The sequence below is a fragment of the Embiotoca jacksoni genome, unplaced genomic scaffold, assembly GCF_022577435.1.
Source record: "Embiotoca jacksoni isolate LCO1_2020_lvr unplaced genomic scaffold, fEmbJac1.0.p SCAF_3, whole genome shotgun sequence".
NCBI lineage: Eukaryota > Metazoa > Chordata > Actinopteri > Embiotocidae > Embiotoca > Embiotoca jacksoni.
The window spans coordinates 1,958,019-1,974,827 of NW_027185381.1; the positions used below are offsets into that span (position 1 = coordinate 1,958,019).

General features: G+C 41.1%; 1 protein-coding gene across 2 annotated transcripts; it reads right to left on the reverse strand.

Moving 5' to 3' along the window:
* Nucleotides 1–575: 575 nt before the first annotated feature.
* On the reverse strand, nucleotides 576–16,706 carry prr5l (proline rich 5 like). 2 transcript variants are annotated; one of them, XM_069163495.1, is made up of 9 exons: nucleotides 16,331–16,706; nucleotides 9,846–9,975; nucleotides 8,106–8,186; nucleotides 7,882–7,930; nucleotides 6,259–6,325; nucleotides 5,068–5,159; nucleotides 4,075–4,212; nucleotides 3,009–3,126; nucleotides 576–1,384 (listed from the first exon to the last, which is right to left on the reverse strand). In XM_069163495.1, exons 2-9 carry the CDS (start codon nucleotides 9,965–9,967, stop codon nucleotides 993–995), a joined length of 1,059 nt encoding a protein of 352 aa, XP_069019596.1. In that variant the 5' UTR covers nucleotides 9,968–9,975; nucleotides 16,331–16,706; the 3' UTR covers nucleotides 576–992. The 2 variants fall into 2 exon arrangements, with proteins under 2 accessions (XP_069019596.1, XP_069019594.1); XM_069163493.1 differs by having other exon boundaries at nucleotides 9,846–9,978; nucleotides 16,331–16,705.
* Nucleotides 16,707–16,809: the final 103 nt, after the last annotated feature.

The window sequence follows — 16,809 nt, forward strand, 5'->3', positions numbered from 1 at the left end:
ATGTAAAAATGTATAACATTTCACTCGTTAGGAAGCCATAAATGAACTGTTTCCACAGTTAATAAACTATCAACTAAAAACGTCCCAAAAAGTTGGGTCGCTGTTTAAAATGTCTTGTGGTGCGTCACATTTATCTGAAGGTTCTGTTTCAAAGCGAATCGAATGTTTGTTTGTTTCAGTACGTCAGAAAAAGCAACAATTTGAATGGGATATACTTATTTTTTGAGCGTGTATGCGTCTCTGCAGACAAACATCCGAGCTCGTCCTTTTTTGAAGCTCCACTTCAGAGTCAGTTTCTTCGTAGTGTTTGATGGTTTTGTACTGCACTGATTTTTTATTTTGGATTGGCTGGTCTTCAGGTCGTAAAGTAATGATGGACTGTTGTTTCTCTTCACATAGTTGAGTGTTACTTACCAGAATAGAGATTATTACAGTAGTAGAATCGGACAAAACCAACACACCTGATGTGGCATCTGTTAAATCAAAACCATTCCAGGTTCATCCATGAAGCTGATGAAGCTATTTTCAATAGGAATCAGTGAAATTAAACAATACTTGTCTTTGTTCATACTTTATTACTTCATTTCTCTCTCTGCATAATTCCTTTAATAATAATTCAGTTATTTCTTGGTTTTTGAGAATTGTTCTACAATGTATAAGTTAGTAAAAAATAAATAAAGACCCTTGAAATGAACAGGTGTCTAACCCTTTGACTGATACAGAACTGTATATCTCAATATCTTCTATCATTAATAATCTTTATTCAGCAGTAATATTAGTGAAACCCCGAAGGCAGGTCAGAGAGATTCTGTCTAAATTATTATTACATCCTTCACTCTACTGTTTCTGTTTTTCCTGAGATGGTTTTTCCAGTTGTGCCCTTTTAATTACTTCATTTTGTGTCATCATTATTTCTCTGTTATCCTGTAGTTTATCAGTTTCTAAAATTCAGGTTGTTCCTGCAGTCTCCTTGTTTTCCCACCTTGTGATTTCTATCCCGTCGTTTTGTCTCTCATCCTGTAATTTTCCATCTTGTATCGTCTCGCGTGTCCGTTGTCTCTCGAGCCGCCCGGCGACTCCACCATGTCCGGTTCGCTGGAGAACGGCCGGGTACTCATGCATCCCTCTTGCCCTCCTACCGTGCTGTCCTTCTCCGTCCCAGCATGCATCATGTTTGATACCGATAAGAGCTGGACGTCGGAGTGCGCGTTGGCCACCGTGTGGCGCCGCACGTCGCCGACCTTCTCCAGGTACATCTCCCCCTCCTGCTCCACCAGCGGAGACAGAGACGACGAGTCCAACGAGCTGAGGTGCTGACTGACGGTGATTTCGGGCTGGGACGGGTCGCCTAGCAACGACACAGATGACCTCAGATGACAGGACTCTGGTCGAGGAGAGACACAGAAACAGAAAACTGATGAGTGAGTGGACACGTCAGCTTTTTTTTTTTTTTTTTATCACGGTTATAAATTCAAGTATGAAATATTATGTCATTCAAAAAGGTGTGCCATGTAGGTCACACACACCCAAGCTTTTTTTTTTGCCTCAGAGTTTGCGACACTAAGGACTCTATTTTCATGAGACAAGTGCAGGTCTACCAGTGAAGATCAAAAAGTTTTGTGCCTTGATTCAAATCAGTTCAAACATGCTCTGAAAAGTTTCCAGCGCCTAAAGAATTAATATATATATATATATATAATTTTTATTTATTTGGATTTTTATTAGAAAACATAATCAATTCAGTCTTTTTCATTGCAGTCAACAACAACAACAACAACAACAAAAAAAAAATCACTTCACATATTTCCTGTTATTTCCAATCAAAAATTCTCAAAATCGTGTTAAAGCCCATTTTTTCAAAGTAGAGTCGTAGTAAAATGACCAGTGACGTGTGACGTGATGTAAGTTAATTCTGGGAAAAGAACGGTTAAGAGTGAAGAACTGGGAGAAGGAACGACACCGAGTGGACCTGGAGGCTGATATCGCTCAGAAAACTAAATACAACCATAACAGATTTTTTGTTTTGTTTCATAAATGTCAATACTTGTTTTAAAAATTATACTTTTATTATGTTCAATAAAAGTTTATTTTCCTAAATCTTTAGACAGCATATATGTTAGCTGGATAGACGTTTCCCTGCTCATCACTGTTCACGTACAGTTTGTACGTCGGTCTCAACGCGCCGTCAGAGATCTCTGAATATAATCAATTAACGAGAATAATAAATATGAAAATGTACAATCTAAAGGAATAATTTCTGAGTATTAAAAAAAGGCCGAGCTACAAAAACAATACAGAAAGGAGGAGAGGGAAACGAGTTAATACGTGACATGGTAATAATAATAATAATTCTCAATAACATTTTATAAATTCATTGTCGTCGGATGACTCTACTGTCGATGCAGTGATCTGACTGTTCAGGAGTCACGAAGTTAAGACATTTTGAAGTTTTTGAAGTTCTTATACTGAAATTATGAAAGAAACAGATTACGTTTTATGACCTTAATAAACCACCTCGCTGGAATGAAACTTCAATGCAGCAGCAGATTAAGCGGCTCGCCTCCGCCGAGAGGATTTAAACAGCATTTTCCTAAAGAGCTGACCTCTGACCTCTGAAACAAGCTGACGAGCTGCTCAGGAAGTCGGGCGCTTGTCAAACATTTAAGATCATTACCTGCAAAAAAACAAAAAAAACCCTGAACCTTTCTTCAGTCTGTCCGTCCGTCTGTCACAGAGAACTTTATATTTCTGTCAGAGCTGATCTCTGATGCCGCCGCGTGGCTTTACAGTTGTTTTGTAATAACTCTGAAATGTTTGTTTTAGCTGCCAAAAACATCCCAGTGACAGATGTTGGTGTTTCCAATAGAAACTGGAGAGAACCAAAAAAAATATTACCAGTAGAGTCAATCCAAGAATCTGGTTGATGATAAGTAACAATGTGAACGGTTAAGACGTGGAACAACACCAGTAAAGTTATTTAAAGTTTAATTTGTAGTTACTACACCGACCTATGACGATCCCGTTTCTGTTGTGCAGCACGTTGCCGAGATACGGAGACACAACGATTTCCACCAGACGCTCCAGTTGCTGATACTCCGAACTGGGAACGCCGGACTCGTGGATCCCCTGACGGACAAACACAGACTACTTTATAACTCTGAAGTAAAAAAAAACAACTCGGCAAATATATATTTAAGGATAATAAGAATACTAATCGAGTTTTTATATAATGATTTTTTAAATATAAAAAAAATCTTGTCCCATCTCTAGTGGAAACACTGCTGACTGTTTTGTAATATTTTTCATAATTCTGATAATAAAAGCAGGCTATGAAGTCAGATTAGATGTCCGGCAAATATTATATCAATTCAACTTAGAATTTTTTATTTCCGTACATGCAAACATTAGAAGAAAGATGGTTTATCATTCTACATATGAGAAAAAAACAACAACATAATTTAACAGTTCAAGAAAATGATAAGTTGAAGAAAACGCAAATACCAATAATTTGGCACCAACATGTCAGATGTGTGTAAGTGTGCTGTTGATTTGTAGATTTTGTTCTTAACAAAGAAAAGAATCCCAAATAAGAAAACATTGGTGAACGCCAGAATCTGCGGAAAATCGGCGTAAGGGGGATTTGAGAAGAAATTTCTTCTTAAATGCGGTCGGTGAATGAAGCCCCATGTTTGTGAGAAACTGGATGACTCAGCAATTTGAAAATATGTGTTTAGTGCCTGATGGGAAATAAATGTTATAAATGACTCCGGGCGTCCAAACCAGGGACTCACAGTCAGGACATACGGCCCTGTGATATGTGATAATACCTCAGCTGTAGTGGAGGCACACTAACACATTATTATTATTATTTATTTTTGCATACAAAGTGGGATGTAATGTCAGCCACATGTTGGAGACCATCGAGGTCAGCTGGGATTTAAAACGGGCTAAAAACTGATAGAACTTAGAAAACAAGCTGTAATAATCCTTGAAGATTGCAGGGAATATGTGTGTGTGTGTGTGTGTGTGTGTGTGTGTGTGTGTGTGTGTGTGTGTGTGTGTGTGCGTGGTTACCTGTAACACCAGCAGCATTTGTGTAACAGATGGGGGGATAGAGGCTGCAGTTCCCAGAGTCTCCTCCAGGGGCAGCTTCAGCAGAACCAGGTCTCTGAAGACTAAAAGAGCCATCTGCCTCACAGTCAGCTCCTGACCCTGAAACACACACACACACACACACACACACACACACACACACACACACAGAGTCATGTTTCCATCACTGCAGACAAACTTCGATCGGTTTCCTGGACACTTGCCATGACCTCCGCTTGCGTAACCTCAACTTCACCAACCGCTACCTCTTAAGTCTTCACGCTGAAATGTATTGATTTATCGGGACTTGCTTTTTATCCTCAGAAGGTTCCCGTAATGAATGTGTAAACATAAAATGACAAGTACACACACAGACAGTGAAATAAATACACACTCCAGCAGCAGCTGACTTCAGTCTGCTCAGCAGGTTAATCCGCTGACCGCTCCACTCAAATGATCCCGGATGAGTTCAGGATTTGAATTTAACCTCAGCTCCTCTACAACCACACTAAGGCACACCGACTGAGCGGTTACTATGACGACCTGATTTGTTTTGTGATGAAAAGTGGATGTAAAGAGGATAATGATAAAAGATAAAACAATACCAAAACACCGTAGACAAAAATGTTATTCTGACAAATGCAAAATGTCAAGAGGAAAATAAATATTAACTCTTCAATTGACAGGTATATTTTTCCGAATACAACATCAAAGTTTAGAGAGCATTAAACATTCCTACAATTAAGAACAATTGTGAACGTTTCTAAAATAACTTTAAGACCACATCTGATATCCTTAATAACAAACATGTGACGGCTTCAGGAGGAAAACTTCCTCATCGTTGCTCCGATCCTCTGATGTCAGTATCTGTCGAAAAGTTTACTACAATTCAACTAATTATTGATGATGATGATGATGATGATGAAGATGATGATGATGATGAGACACTTTCGACCCAGGCTGTGTGTGTTTTACCTGGAAGGGGTAGAAGATGGCCTGCAGGGTCGGAAGGGTCTCCGTAAAAAACTGGTCCCAGACGTCAGCGAGGACGACGAGCTGGTCGTCACCTGTGGAGACGCAGCAGCTGGTTCATACGAGTCCGTCCCAGCTGACTGGATCACACTCTGGACGGGTCGCTGGGTCGCTGGTCCGCCACAGGACCAGGAAAAGGCCCAGAACCCAGAACCTTCTTACTGTGAGGTGACGGTGCCGACCACTGCACCACACAGCCTCTCTTTATGAACAACAATAACTCCTCATTCACAACCAGTAAGTCTCTGTTTTCATCACCAAATAAAACTCTGTTCACCGGAGGAACAGGAACAAGAGGAGAAACAGGAAGTGAAATGTGTTCTTCACATTAAAATGAAGTGATTAAATGTTTGTGATCAAAGGAAGTGATTCCATATTACTGGATGTTAAATGAGTTTTGTCCACACGTCCAGTTGTCAGAGACGTCTCTTTGTTTGTTTCATCCAGCAGGTCTATGTGTTGAATGAACATGAATTAAACAGCATCTAAAGCTCTTATTTTGACAGCTGATGTAGTCCTTGTTTCTATATTCCAGTCACAGACCGTCTGTTCTGGAAACATACGCAGCTTTTAGGAGATTTTAGGACATTTGAGGAGCTTTTAGGACCTTTGAGGAGCTTTGAGGAGCTTTTAGGAGCTTTAAGGACCTTTTATCTCCACGGTTCTCTAAGTTCAATAAATATTTTATAATATTATAATATTTCTGTGACGTGCAGCATGATTATTATCACAGGTAGTGATTACAGATTTATTCCTTTATTAAGCAGAGCTTTGAAAGAAATCAAATTTTTCTTTCTCAACTTGCATTTTTTTTCTAATTCCTGCAATCTTACGCAAAAAACTCATTTAAAACTCACATTACAATTTTTTTGAAAATCCGCCACAAAATGATTTTTTTTTAACAACAATCACATAAAAACGTTGTGAAATCCTGAAGGGACTGACAAACACTAAAAATACAAAATAGCAATAAATATACGCCGCATTGCTTCACCAAATATTTCCCTCTGCAAGTTTAAATTCTGTATAAAAAAAACTAACTTATTTGTGGGTTAAGGACATTTTTCCTCTTTTCTTCTCTGTTGTTGTCAGAAAATGTCCCACACAAGTTCATCATCTTTAGAAACCACTGACCCGAGTCACCGCTGTGGAGAGCCATGTGGTCCAGGACTTCAGACAGACCTCGGGGCAGCAGCTGGTTCTGAAACGCAAACACAGAAAGACAGATTAAATACAACATTTTACAAAAAAAACAACAAAGCTCTGATCACCATTAAATTTGTCTTAAATTTGCATGTTTTCACGAGACAGCATCTTTATGGATCGAGTCTTATATTTCTGATCACGACATTGACAAAGATTTGCTGCTTTTGCTCTGCGCCTGACTGACAACCTGTCCAGGATGAACCTTCACCTCCAGCCCAATGTCAGGTGTGATAGGCTCCGCCCCCCACAGTCTTCGAGATGATAAGTAGTTTATTTGCTGTTGGTGAAATGTTTTTAATACTGTAGACACGTGAATACCCTCATAAAAGTATGATATTAAATGATTAATCATATTATCAATCATGTGACCAGGTAACACACAGTACTTGTGAGTAAGTTATTTGGTGTATTGACTATCGTAGGATTTCTTTTTAAATCAGATGGTGAAGAGCAGCTCTTGTTTATTTGCCGTGTTGAACATGAGACGACCGTCTCTGTGACAGACGCCACATTTACGCAGCACACATCTGTTTGCAGAGAACGAGCCCAGCTGAAATCAATCTTTGCTTTCAGAGCTTTCTTCTCTCATGACGGGGCACTGTGCCGATGGTTTCTCAGTTGCCGAGGGCAACCAGACTTGAACCACTAACAACTCTCTTTTTGTTTGGTCTTCTTGCCCCTGGAACAGCTGACTCTGAACAGGCTTATAGTAAGTAATCTTGGGCTTAATGACAGAGCACAGCATACAATGAAAACATAAGTTGCAGAAGAAAAAAGTCAGAATGCATTCAATAAAACATGGACTTAAATCCAAGAGAGAAACTCTAGAGAACTTAAGGTGTAATTTGGAGCAACAAAACCTCAGAAAACATTTCTATAAGTTTGTACAAGACTGGTGTCATCCATGTTTAGGAGGACTGAATCTGGCATTGAAAATAAAGGAAAATACAGTAAATATGATCAAATATAAGAATGAAATCTCATCAGTGAAGGGTGAAGTCACTTTTTTAAAAATTGGTATCGTAGTTTGTCACCAACCATCAGTGATGTCATCAACCATCAGTGATGTCATCAACCATCAGTGATGTCATCGTTGGTTTGTGAACATTATGAAGCCTCCAGTTCAGATTCTGTCCGTCACCATCTTACTAATTCGGAGCAGTTCGGAGCAGGAAGTGACCATATTTGGACGAGCTGGGGGAGGAGCCAGCGATGGATCTGACTGATCTGATTGGAAACCTGACGATACTACGTCCCGTTATGTGATTTATTTATTTAGAATTCATATATATTCTTTATCATTCTTCTACACTGATACCAACATTATCCTCAAAAATCCATCCAATCATCTAATGACTAATGATTAAAATTGAATTGTCCCACACAGATAAAGAGATAAAGGAAGCCGAGTGGCCACATCAACACGAACTGATGTTTCCTCTGCACATTGAAAATAAAAAGATGCTGGTTTCTGTTTTGGACTTTTTCGCTGACATGAACTCAGTCACTCAACTCACAATTTAATAAAATAACAAGAGCAAGTAAAAATACCTGGAGGTACTCTGTGATGAAGGAGCCCATCTCGGTTTTCAGGAGCCATCTGCAAAGACACAGAGGAGATCAGGAGGAAGGAGGAAGCCGCCATGTTTCTCCTGCAGCACACTTCTTCTCCGTGTGTCTTTCAGCTGACGCTTTATGTCTGCTGCTTCTCTGACTTTTTTTCTGTGTTGAATCTAAAAGGTTATATTGAAGAGAAAAAGAGTTTTTTTTGTCACCTGATGCTCTCGTTAAGTGTGAACAGCTCGTTAGTCTGAAGAGCTCCGCCCTGGAACACCTTGATGACGGCTGATTGGACCCTGAAAGACACACAAACACACATCAGGTCAAAGGGCGACAAGTTGCTAAAAGAGCCAGTTGAGAGCCAGATTCTGATCTCTGGAAGAAAGTCCTCTCGCGTTGGTTGTGTTTGGTTGGTTCATTCTGGATTATTAGAAGTAGAAACATGGCGGTGTAACATGGCGTCATTGGTAGATATCCCTGTCGAGATATGAAGGTCTTATTCTAAGGTAGCAAAAACACAAACATTCATTGTTTCCGGTGACTTCAAACGAATAAAAAATCTAATCATGGATATTCGATTCCATTTCTGCCGATAATCACACAGAGTATTTAAAGTATTGTTTAACCTGTCTAGATTTTCCTATTGATGGATGGATGGATGGATAGATAGATAGATAGATAGATAGATAGATAATATATAATAGATAGATAGATAGATAGATAGATAGATAAAAGATAGATAGATAGATAGATAGATAGATAGATAGATAGATAGATAGATAGATAGATAGATAAAAGATAGATAGATAGATAGATAGATAGATAGATAGATAGATAATATATAATAGATAGATAGATAGATAGATAGATAGATAGATAGATAGATAGATAAAAGATAGATAGATAGATAGATAGATAGATAGATAGATAGATAATATATAATAGATAGATAGATAGATAGATAGATAGATAGATAGATAGATAATATATAATAGATAGATAGATAGATAGATAGATAGATAGATAGATAGATAGATAGATAGATAGATAGATAGATATAGATAGATACTTTATTACCTTTCCTAAACTTTGGAAATTGCCATTTTCAAAATTTCCATGATTTTTCCTTCTTGTCTAGATTGTCTTTTATCATTCCCACATAATAAAAAAAAAAAAAATCAAAAGTGAACTCATCATTTCACGTTACCAAGAAAACATGACTGACATCCAGAAAAAACAGACTTGAGGAACTTTAAACTCAACTTTTAAAATCAAAGAAACTTCCCCTGGACAGGATTTATTTCTCTGACTGCTGGCACCTATTGTGAAGCGGGTCGGCTCAGTGTGTGATGTCCTTGCATGTGGCTTAGCTGGTTGACAGGATGTGACCCGGCTGCCACCTCAGCTTCCTACTAAACATCCTGCTCAGTGGTAAGGAGAGACGGAAACGGGCCAAAGGCTCGGAGAAGGTGTGAGCTACGACTGCCAGACCCGAAACAATCCCAACACACCGAGGAACTGAGGATAATACCAAGAAATATATTGAACCTACCTGTAATCTCACGTATGACACAATTGAAAAGTGCTCGAGGAAGGGCTGGGCGAAAACGACCCTAAGTTATATTTCTGTATTTTCTACGAAGTGGGTTGAATATTAATTTGTAAGTCAAAGCCTGAAGCAGGCGCCCACGGTTCTGCTAACAGCAGGATGAAGGTAACGATCATATCTGAGCTTTGTGTTGTGGGATTATGGGGTCGGACATGAAGACAACTGATAACGCCTGGTATTCACACTGTGAGCCGACGTGGACACGTTGCTCCCGGCAACGCATCTAATCTGTCTTCTGCATTTCAGCCGGACTTATTAGGAAAATGTAGAAACAGTTGAATCTTCTCCAGCAAACACTTGTGTTTAAATATTTTCTGGTAAAAAGGTGAGGGACGGGTTTTCTGACCTGTTCCACACGGTGGTGTTGGAGATCTGCAGAGCAGGTGAGCTGGCGTGGAACCGCGCGAGGTCCGACAGAACCGGAGAGCTCATAAACCGAGGCCTGGGACGCCGGAACGATCCCATCATGCACCCCGCTGCTGTGGAGAGTTCGAAAGCAAAGTTTAAGTGCATAATCAGCAAGTAAACCTTCACTGTACAGCTCCAGTAGGTTCTGCTTTGTGACGAGCGGATCTCATTAAATCCATAGAAAAAGTGACCTTCTTGTAGAGAGAGCATCTGAGCACAGCTGGTGTAGCGGCCACAATCAAGAGAGAGCAGGAAATTATGCACATTTACAAATTATTGCATCATCACTGGTGATCAGAAGTACTGCATTAGAAGCTTTTTTTTTAATTTATTTATTGTTTTTTAATTAATTTTTTTACCAGAAAGTAGATGAAGACGTAAACAGTTCAGTGAAGACACCAGCGAATATTATCTCCCTGAATCACTGTCGTTCCAGTCGGCTGACTGACTCGATCCAAAATGTTGGTTTAAACCACAGACTGTTTATAAAAGTGTTCGTAGCTTCAGGTCTGTAAAATGGTTCCGATCCAGAAGTGTCTTCAGCTGCAATACCAGCGAGTGCCACTAGAGGTCGGCTCCAAAAAGCCTCCGGCTCCATAGACTCCCATTCAACTTCTCTCATCAAATCCAAAGTGAATAAAATGTGTCCATCAGTTATCTCGGTGTTGTTAGCTAAAGTCACTCCTTCTTATTAGTTTTCTGGAGGTCCATCTGAAAATAATCCCTCATTCATTAGAAAAGAAGATTCAAGAAGACCTGTTTTTGGGGGCGTGTCTGTTTGATTGACAGGCCTGTGGTGCAGTCAGGTTACAGCTATCGGTGGGCGGGACGTAGTATCGTCAGGTTTCCGATCAGATCGGTCAGATCCACCGCTGGCTCCTCCCCCAGCTCGTCCAAATATGGTCACTTCCTGCTCCAAACCGCTCCGAACTAACAAAGATGGTGACGGACAGAATCTGAACTGGAGGATTCATAATGTTCACAAACCAACGATGACATCACTGATGGTTGATGACATCACTGATGGTTGCTGCTTGGTACAATTGGCCGAGTAACGCTGCCCAACATTCTCTTCCTTTTCTATTTCTCGGTTGTAAAAATCCCCGTCGCAACAGGAAACAACAACCTCTGAGCTGGAAACCTACATGCTGAGGCTGGCAGGTTTTGGGTCATTCAGACCTGTTTTGCCATTTTAATGTCAGAGTGACTGCTTCCTTGGCTGGTGCTAAGCCACCAAAGATGATTATGATTATTGGTTTTAGGGAAATCCAAAAGAGCCACAGCACGTTTTCTACTGCAACTCTACCACGTCGATGTTTGAAGCGAGGCCAGTAGACCAAACGAAAGGTTCGTTCCTCAGACGAGTGTGAGAGTGACACCATATCTGAGAGGCTTCAAAAAGGCTTGTGTCAAGGACGACAGGATGTGTGAGAACGAGACCATCTGTGCACCATTCACCACATTTGCTGTTAAAAGGAACACACACACGCACACGCACACACACACACACACACACACACACACACACACACACACACACACGCGCGAAAAAGAATCAATATTTGATGAGACGATTCACTCCAGAACAAACGTGTTAGCACATCGACTGAAAGGTCAACCCTCCGTCAGATCCTCCTCCGCTGTCACATCACACCCGTCTGTGAGGTTGAGTTTACTTCACATCTGTCGAGACCAACAGACGCCGGCATCGTAGCTCAAGCCAGACAGTCGAGCCGGAAGTTTTCAGTGTTCCCGACTCTGTTGGAGGTGAAGTTAGAGATCAAAGTCAGAGGACGCAACACACGAGCAGCTCTGATGCTCGACTCTGAACGTGCTGCTCAGGAGGCGTTCACAGACCGTAGGTCACAAACATTTTGGAAACGCTCACAGCCCAATACACAATGCTGTGATCCAGATGTTGTACTAGTGTTCCAGATGTTCTACTTGTGTTCCAGATGTTCTACTTGTGTTCCAGATGTTGTACTTGTGTTCCAGATGTTCTACTTGTGTTCCAGATGTTCTACTTGTGTTCCAGATGTTGTATTTGTGTTCCAGATGTTGTGCTTGTGTTCCAGATGTTGCGCTTGTGTTCCAGATGTTGCGCTTGTGTTCCAGATGTTGCACTAGTGTTCCAGATGTTGCACTAGTGTTCCAGATGTTGCGCTTGTGTTCCAGATGTTGCGCTTGTGTTCCAGATGTTGCGCTTGTGTTCCAGATGTTGCGCTAGTGTTCCAGATGTTGCACTAGTGTTCCAGATGTTGCACTAGTGTTCCAGATGTTGCGCTTGTATTCCAGATGTTCTACTTGTGTTCCAGATGTTCTACTTGTGTTCCAGATGTTCTACTTGTGTTCCAGATGTTGTACTAGTGTTCCAGATGTTGTACTAGTGTTCCAGATGTTGCACTTGTGTTCCAGATGTTGTTCTTGTGTTCCAGATGTTGTTCTTGTGTTCCAGATGTTGTACTTGTGTTCCAGATGTTCTACTTGTGTTCCAGATGTTGTACTTGTGTTCCAGATGTTGTTCTTGTGTTCCAGATGTTGTACTTGTGTTCCAGATGTTGTACTTGTGTTCCAGATGTTGTACTTGTGTACTAACTCTCTCTACTCTGAGTCCATCAGTGTGTTCTCTCTGTCAGTACAGAACCATCAGAACACTACCAGTTCCAGGATGAATCACTCAGAACGCTCCAAAGAAGAAGTGAGAAACACTTTCACCCTAAACGGTCGCCATCTTGGCTCTGTAGAGGCAGGGGGCGGGGCCATAAAGGATTTTCAAATTAAAAGCGTGTGATGAAGCTGCAGCTGTTCCTGAACACAACATGTTTCTTCTCTTCTGCTGGACAGAAGAATCAGAGTGTTTATTGAGTGTTAAACAGAGGACACAAAAACATGTTGATTTCTGGGTAAAATAATTGAAGCTGCAGATGTTTTGGAGGCTGATGTGGTCACATGATGAGGTCATTTCCTGTCAGTGTGAGTTGAAACAACACTAATCTGTCTCCACAGTAAGAGTCCTGACATGGAAGAGCAGTATTAGTGTACTGAAGGAAGTCTCTCATCTGGAACACAACATATCACTCAGTCTGTGTGGTCAGTTCACTCCTTGAGATGCATCACTAGTCTGTTTTTATTCTAACTTTAACTCCAAAAGAGATTCAAGAGGTTAGGAACTGTAAGATGTGTACATTTACAGGTGCAATCACTCGATATTTATTCAAATATAAGTTCAAACAGGGGACAGAATGTTTGTACTGTTTCTGACCTGCTGAAGTTCCCCCTAATTTGAAATTATGAAAATGTGACGGCACTTTTTTCTGCTGTACAAAAACCACAAACAGCAACATGTGGAGAGGCAGACAGACACACACACACACACACACACACACACACACACACACACACACACACACACACACACACACACACACACACACACACACACACACACACACAGGAGAATTCAGGCTGACGTGGCGTTCTAACTGGAAAACCAAAAGACAAAAGCTGACATGAAATGTGAAAAACTCTCTGATCCACAACGAGAAGAAACTGAAACCTCTGAGTTTCTTGTGCTTACGTCAGTTGCGTGTTAGCGTGTGGGCTAATCCTTCAACAGAAGCCTTGTCATGAGAAAGTACTCGGGGACTAATGCAATTAGAAACTGAGAGAGACGGAGCGCGAGAGTTTGTTTATTCTCAGAACGTAACTGAATTAAAGCTTTTATCTCACTGGTGCGTCTCGTTCAGAGACGACGCGGTTTTATTGCGACTCAGTTGGTTCCACAGGTGATGAAGGTGATAAATGAGATCTGGGACACGTCACGTTATTCCACATGCTTCACGTGCATTCGCCGTAAAGACTGCGTATCTTTACGTTAATCAGATGAATCCTGTGAGTGGTGCCGTTAAGACTGTTTAGGGGTTTGTTGCAGCTGCATGTGATTTGCTTGTTGTTTATTTAAAAGGTTAAAGGTTTGCACTCATATGATCACAGCAGTTTCAAAGCACTTTACAGTTTGCATCCCATTCAACCACATTCACAACACAACACACTCACACACCAGTGGAAACAGAGCTGACCTGCAGCAACAGATCGAACCACCAACCGTCTGATCATTGGGAAACCCCATGTCCCCGCAGACTGGATATAAAAGAGTTCGTAGCTTCAGGTCTATAAAATGGTTGTGATCCAGAAGTGTCTTCAGCTGCAATACCAGCGAGTGCCACTAGAGGTCGGCTCCAAAAAGCCTCCGGCTCCATAGACTCCCATTCAACTTCTCTCATCAAATCCAAAGTGAATAAAATGTGTCCATCAGTTATCTCGGTGTTGTTAGCTAAAGTCACTCCTTCTTATTAGTTTTCTGGAGGTCCATCTGAAAATAATCCTTCATTCATTAGAAAAGAAGATTCAAGAAGACCTGTTCTTGGGGGCGTGTCTGTTTGATTGACAGGCCTGTGGTGCAGTCAGGATTTTCCCAAAATCCTCTGGGACAAACCACTCAGTCCTCACTGGAGTTCAGCAGCAGAAGGTCGTAAAATTTTCAAATAATGAGAAACTTGAGGTCAGAAGCCGTGAAAACATCCCCGACTGTCTGTCATCACTTCAACCTGTGTTCAATACGGTCACTTCACACATTAATCTAACAACACTCCTGCTGTCAACAAGTGGGTTTTTTCTTTTTTAAAGCAAGAAATTCACTTTTCAGTGTGTGTTTCTGTGTGTGTATATATTTATATAGAGGTATAGATAGATTAAAGGATAAACTGCCCCGAACAAAACGAACAAGTGAAACCTTGAGACCGTCTTCTTGCCATTGTCCTCGACTGACCTTTTCTTTTAAAATTATTATCATTATAATTTTTTTCTGCCTGGTTCATCTCTTCAGCGTGACAGGATTTGACTTTGAAAGAGAGATCTGAGTAAGAATAGGGATTCTCATGGTCGTCATGACGAACGCTTTTATGACTCTGAGCAGAGCCTCACCTGTTCAGGTTGACCTGCAGGTCAAAGGTCAACCTGAACAGTCCTTCCTTCTGCTTTCAAAAGAGAAGCTTTTCAGAACAACATGGAGACAAACAGAACTATCTGGTGCAGCGTCATCTTATAAATCTAAATGCAGAACGACCCAGTGGCCGAGTGGTTAAACCGCAGTGGTGAAAATGCAGATGGAATAATGCAGATAGTTCCTCTGCTGTCCTTCAACACATTTCCTTTGTGGTCGGTCCAAACTGAAGGAAGCCACAAAAAAAAATCTGAAAAACTAAACAAATAGAATTAGCGCCTCGTGGTCGTCTGTCCTGACTCACACATGTATTTACTGTATACAGGGTTTTCCCTCCCATTAAATCCTTCAGGGGCTTTTTTCCAACCATGACGTCATCCCCTTAAATTTGATCCAAACCTGTCTTATGGATACAGAATGAGTGAGAACAGGAAACATGAACGACACACTATCAGCTTCGATTTCTCAATGTGTTGTGATTATTATTGTTTATGTGAAACTTAACTTAACCTTCCCCCTCGATCTCATAACACACTGTAAGCTGCTTGTAACTTTATCTACAAAAACTAAAGCAACCGTCAGTCGATCCCTGACAATCCATTTAAAACACTTTTTCCTGTCAGTTTGTTGGCAAAAAAGAAACAACTTAGTCTGCAGGCCTAGAACTGTGAATCAGCTGATCAAGAACAAAACAAAACAAAACCAACCACAACAACAAAAAATCCACAATCAAATCGTCAACTATGAAAAATCTCATTTCGTTTTTGGAGTTTGAAGACACCACCTTGAATTGAAGACTAGATCCGAAATCAGTTTCTATAAAAATGTCCTAAACGGAAGGACTTGGTGGCATCAATCATGAATCCTCGCTGACGCCACCCGCGTGTTTTTGCTGATTTGTTTCCCTGTAAATCTCACGCTTGAAAACACGCAGTTGGGTTCATTTTCATCCAAGACAGGAAAACGTGTGACTGTCACACCGAGGCGTCGCCCAGCGTTTGGCTGTGGTGGACGAGCGTGTCTATTTCACACTTTCGCAACAATCTACAAGAACTTAGCAGTGTGTATATTTACAGACAGCAATTCTACAGGTTGCAGGACGACTGTGTCTGAAGCCTCTGAGTTATCTGTGAAACCTTCATCAACAAGGAATAAAACACCTGCTGATCTGCAGACTCAAACTGGTTTTACGATGTTAAAAGTCTTTTCTGACCTTCATGAGTAACTTCTGAGGGATTTTCACAATATAAACATTTCCGTAATAAAAGCTTCTATTTAAAATTTGTGCAACAAAACAACATGTCATTTTCTCCAAACTCCGCTGTGAGGTTCGTTTGGAGTTGTTGTTTTTTTGTTTTTGTTTTTGATTATTTTTTTTGTACATGACAACAAGAAGATACCAGCCTCGTGTGCGGCCTCACCTCTTCAAACTGCTTCACTCCTCCTGCTCCGCTGAAGAATAAACTCTCCTCAGTCTTCAGATGAGAGAAGAGAAGCTCGGCGCGGAGCAGCTTCTTCCTCTGCAGCAGCTTCTTCCTTTGCTGCAGCTCTCCGCACACTTCGCTTCAGTTTCCGCTGCAACAAACAAAAAGTAAAGAGAGCTGAGCTCAGCGGGGGCGACGGACCACTTCCTCCCAAATCAAACCGAGAAACAGCTCCGCACAGGTCCGCTGGATGGGAGACCGACGGACCGACGGACAGACGGACTCCTCGGATGCTGCAAACCAGGCGACCTTCAGAAATATTATAATTTAAGAGAAACTATCAAACATTTTAAATCCAGCCAGCAGAGCGGCAACATTTCCGAGAATCTGATCTGAGAGCGCTTTGAAAGTCTGCGTCGTGGTGCATCCACAGGTTAACAAGTGGCTGCACGCAGCGCCCCCTACAGGCCGACACC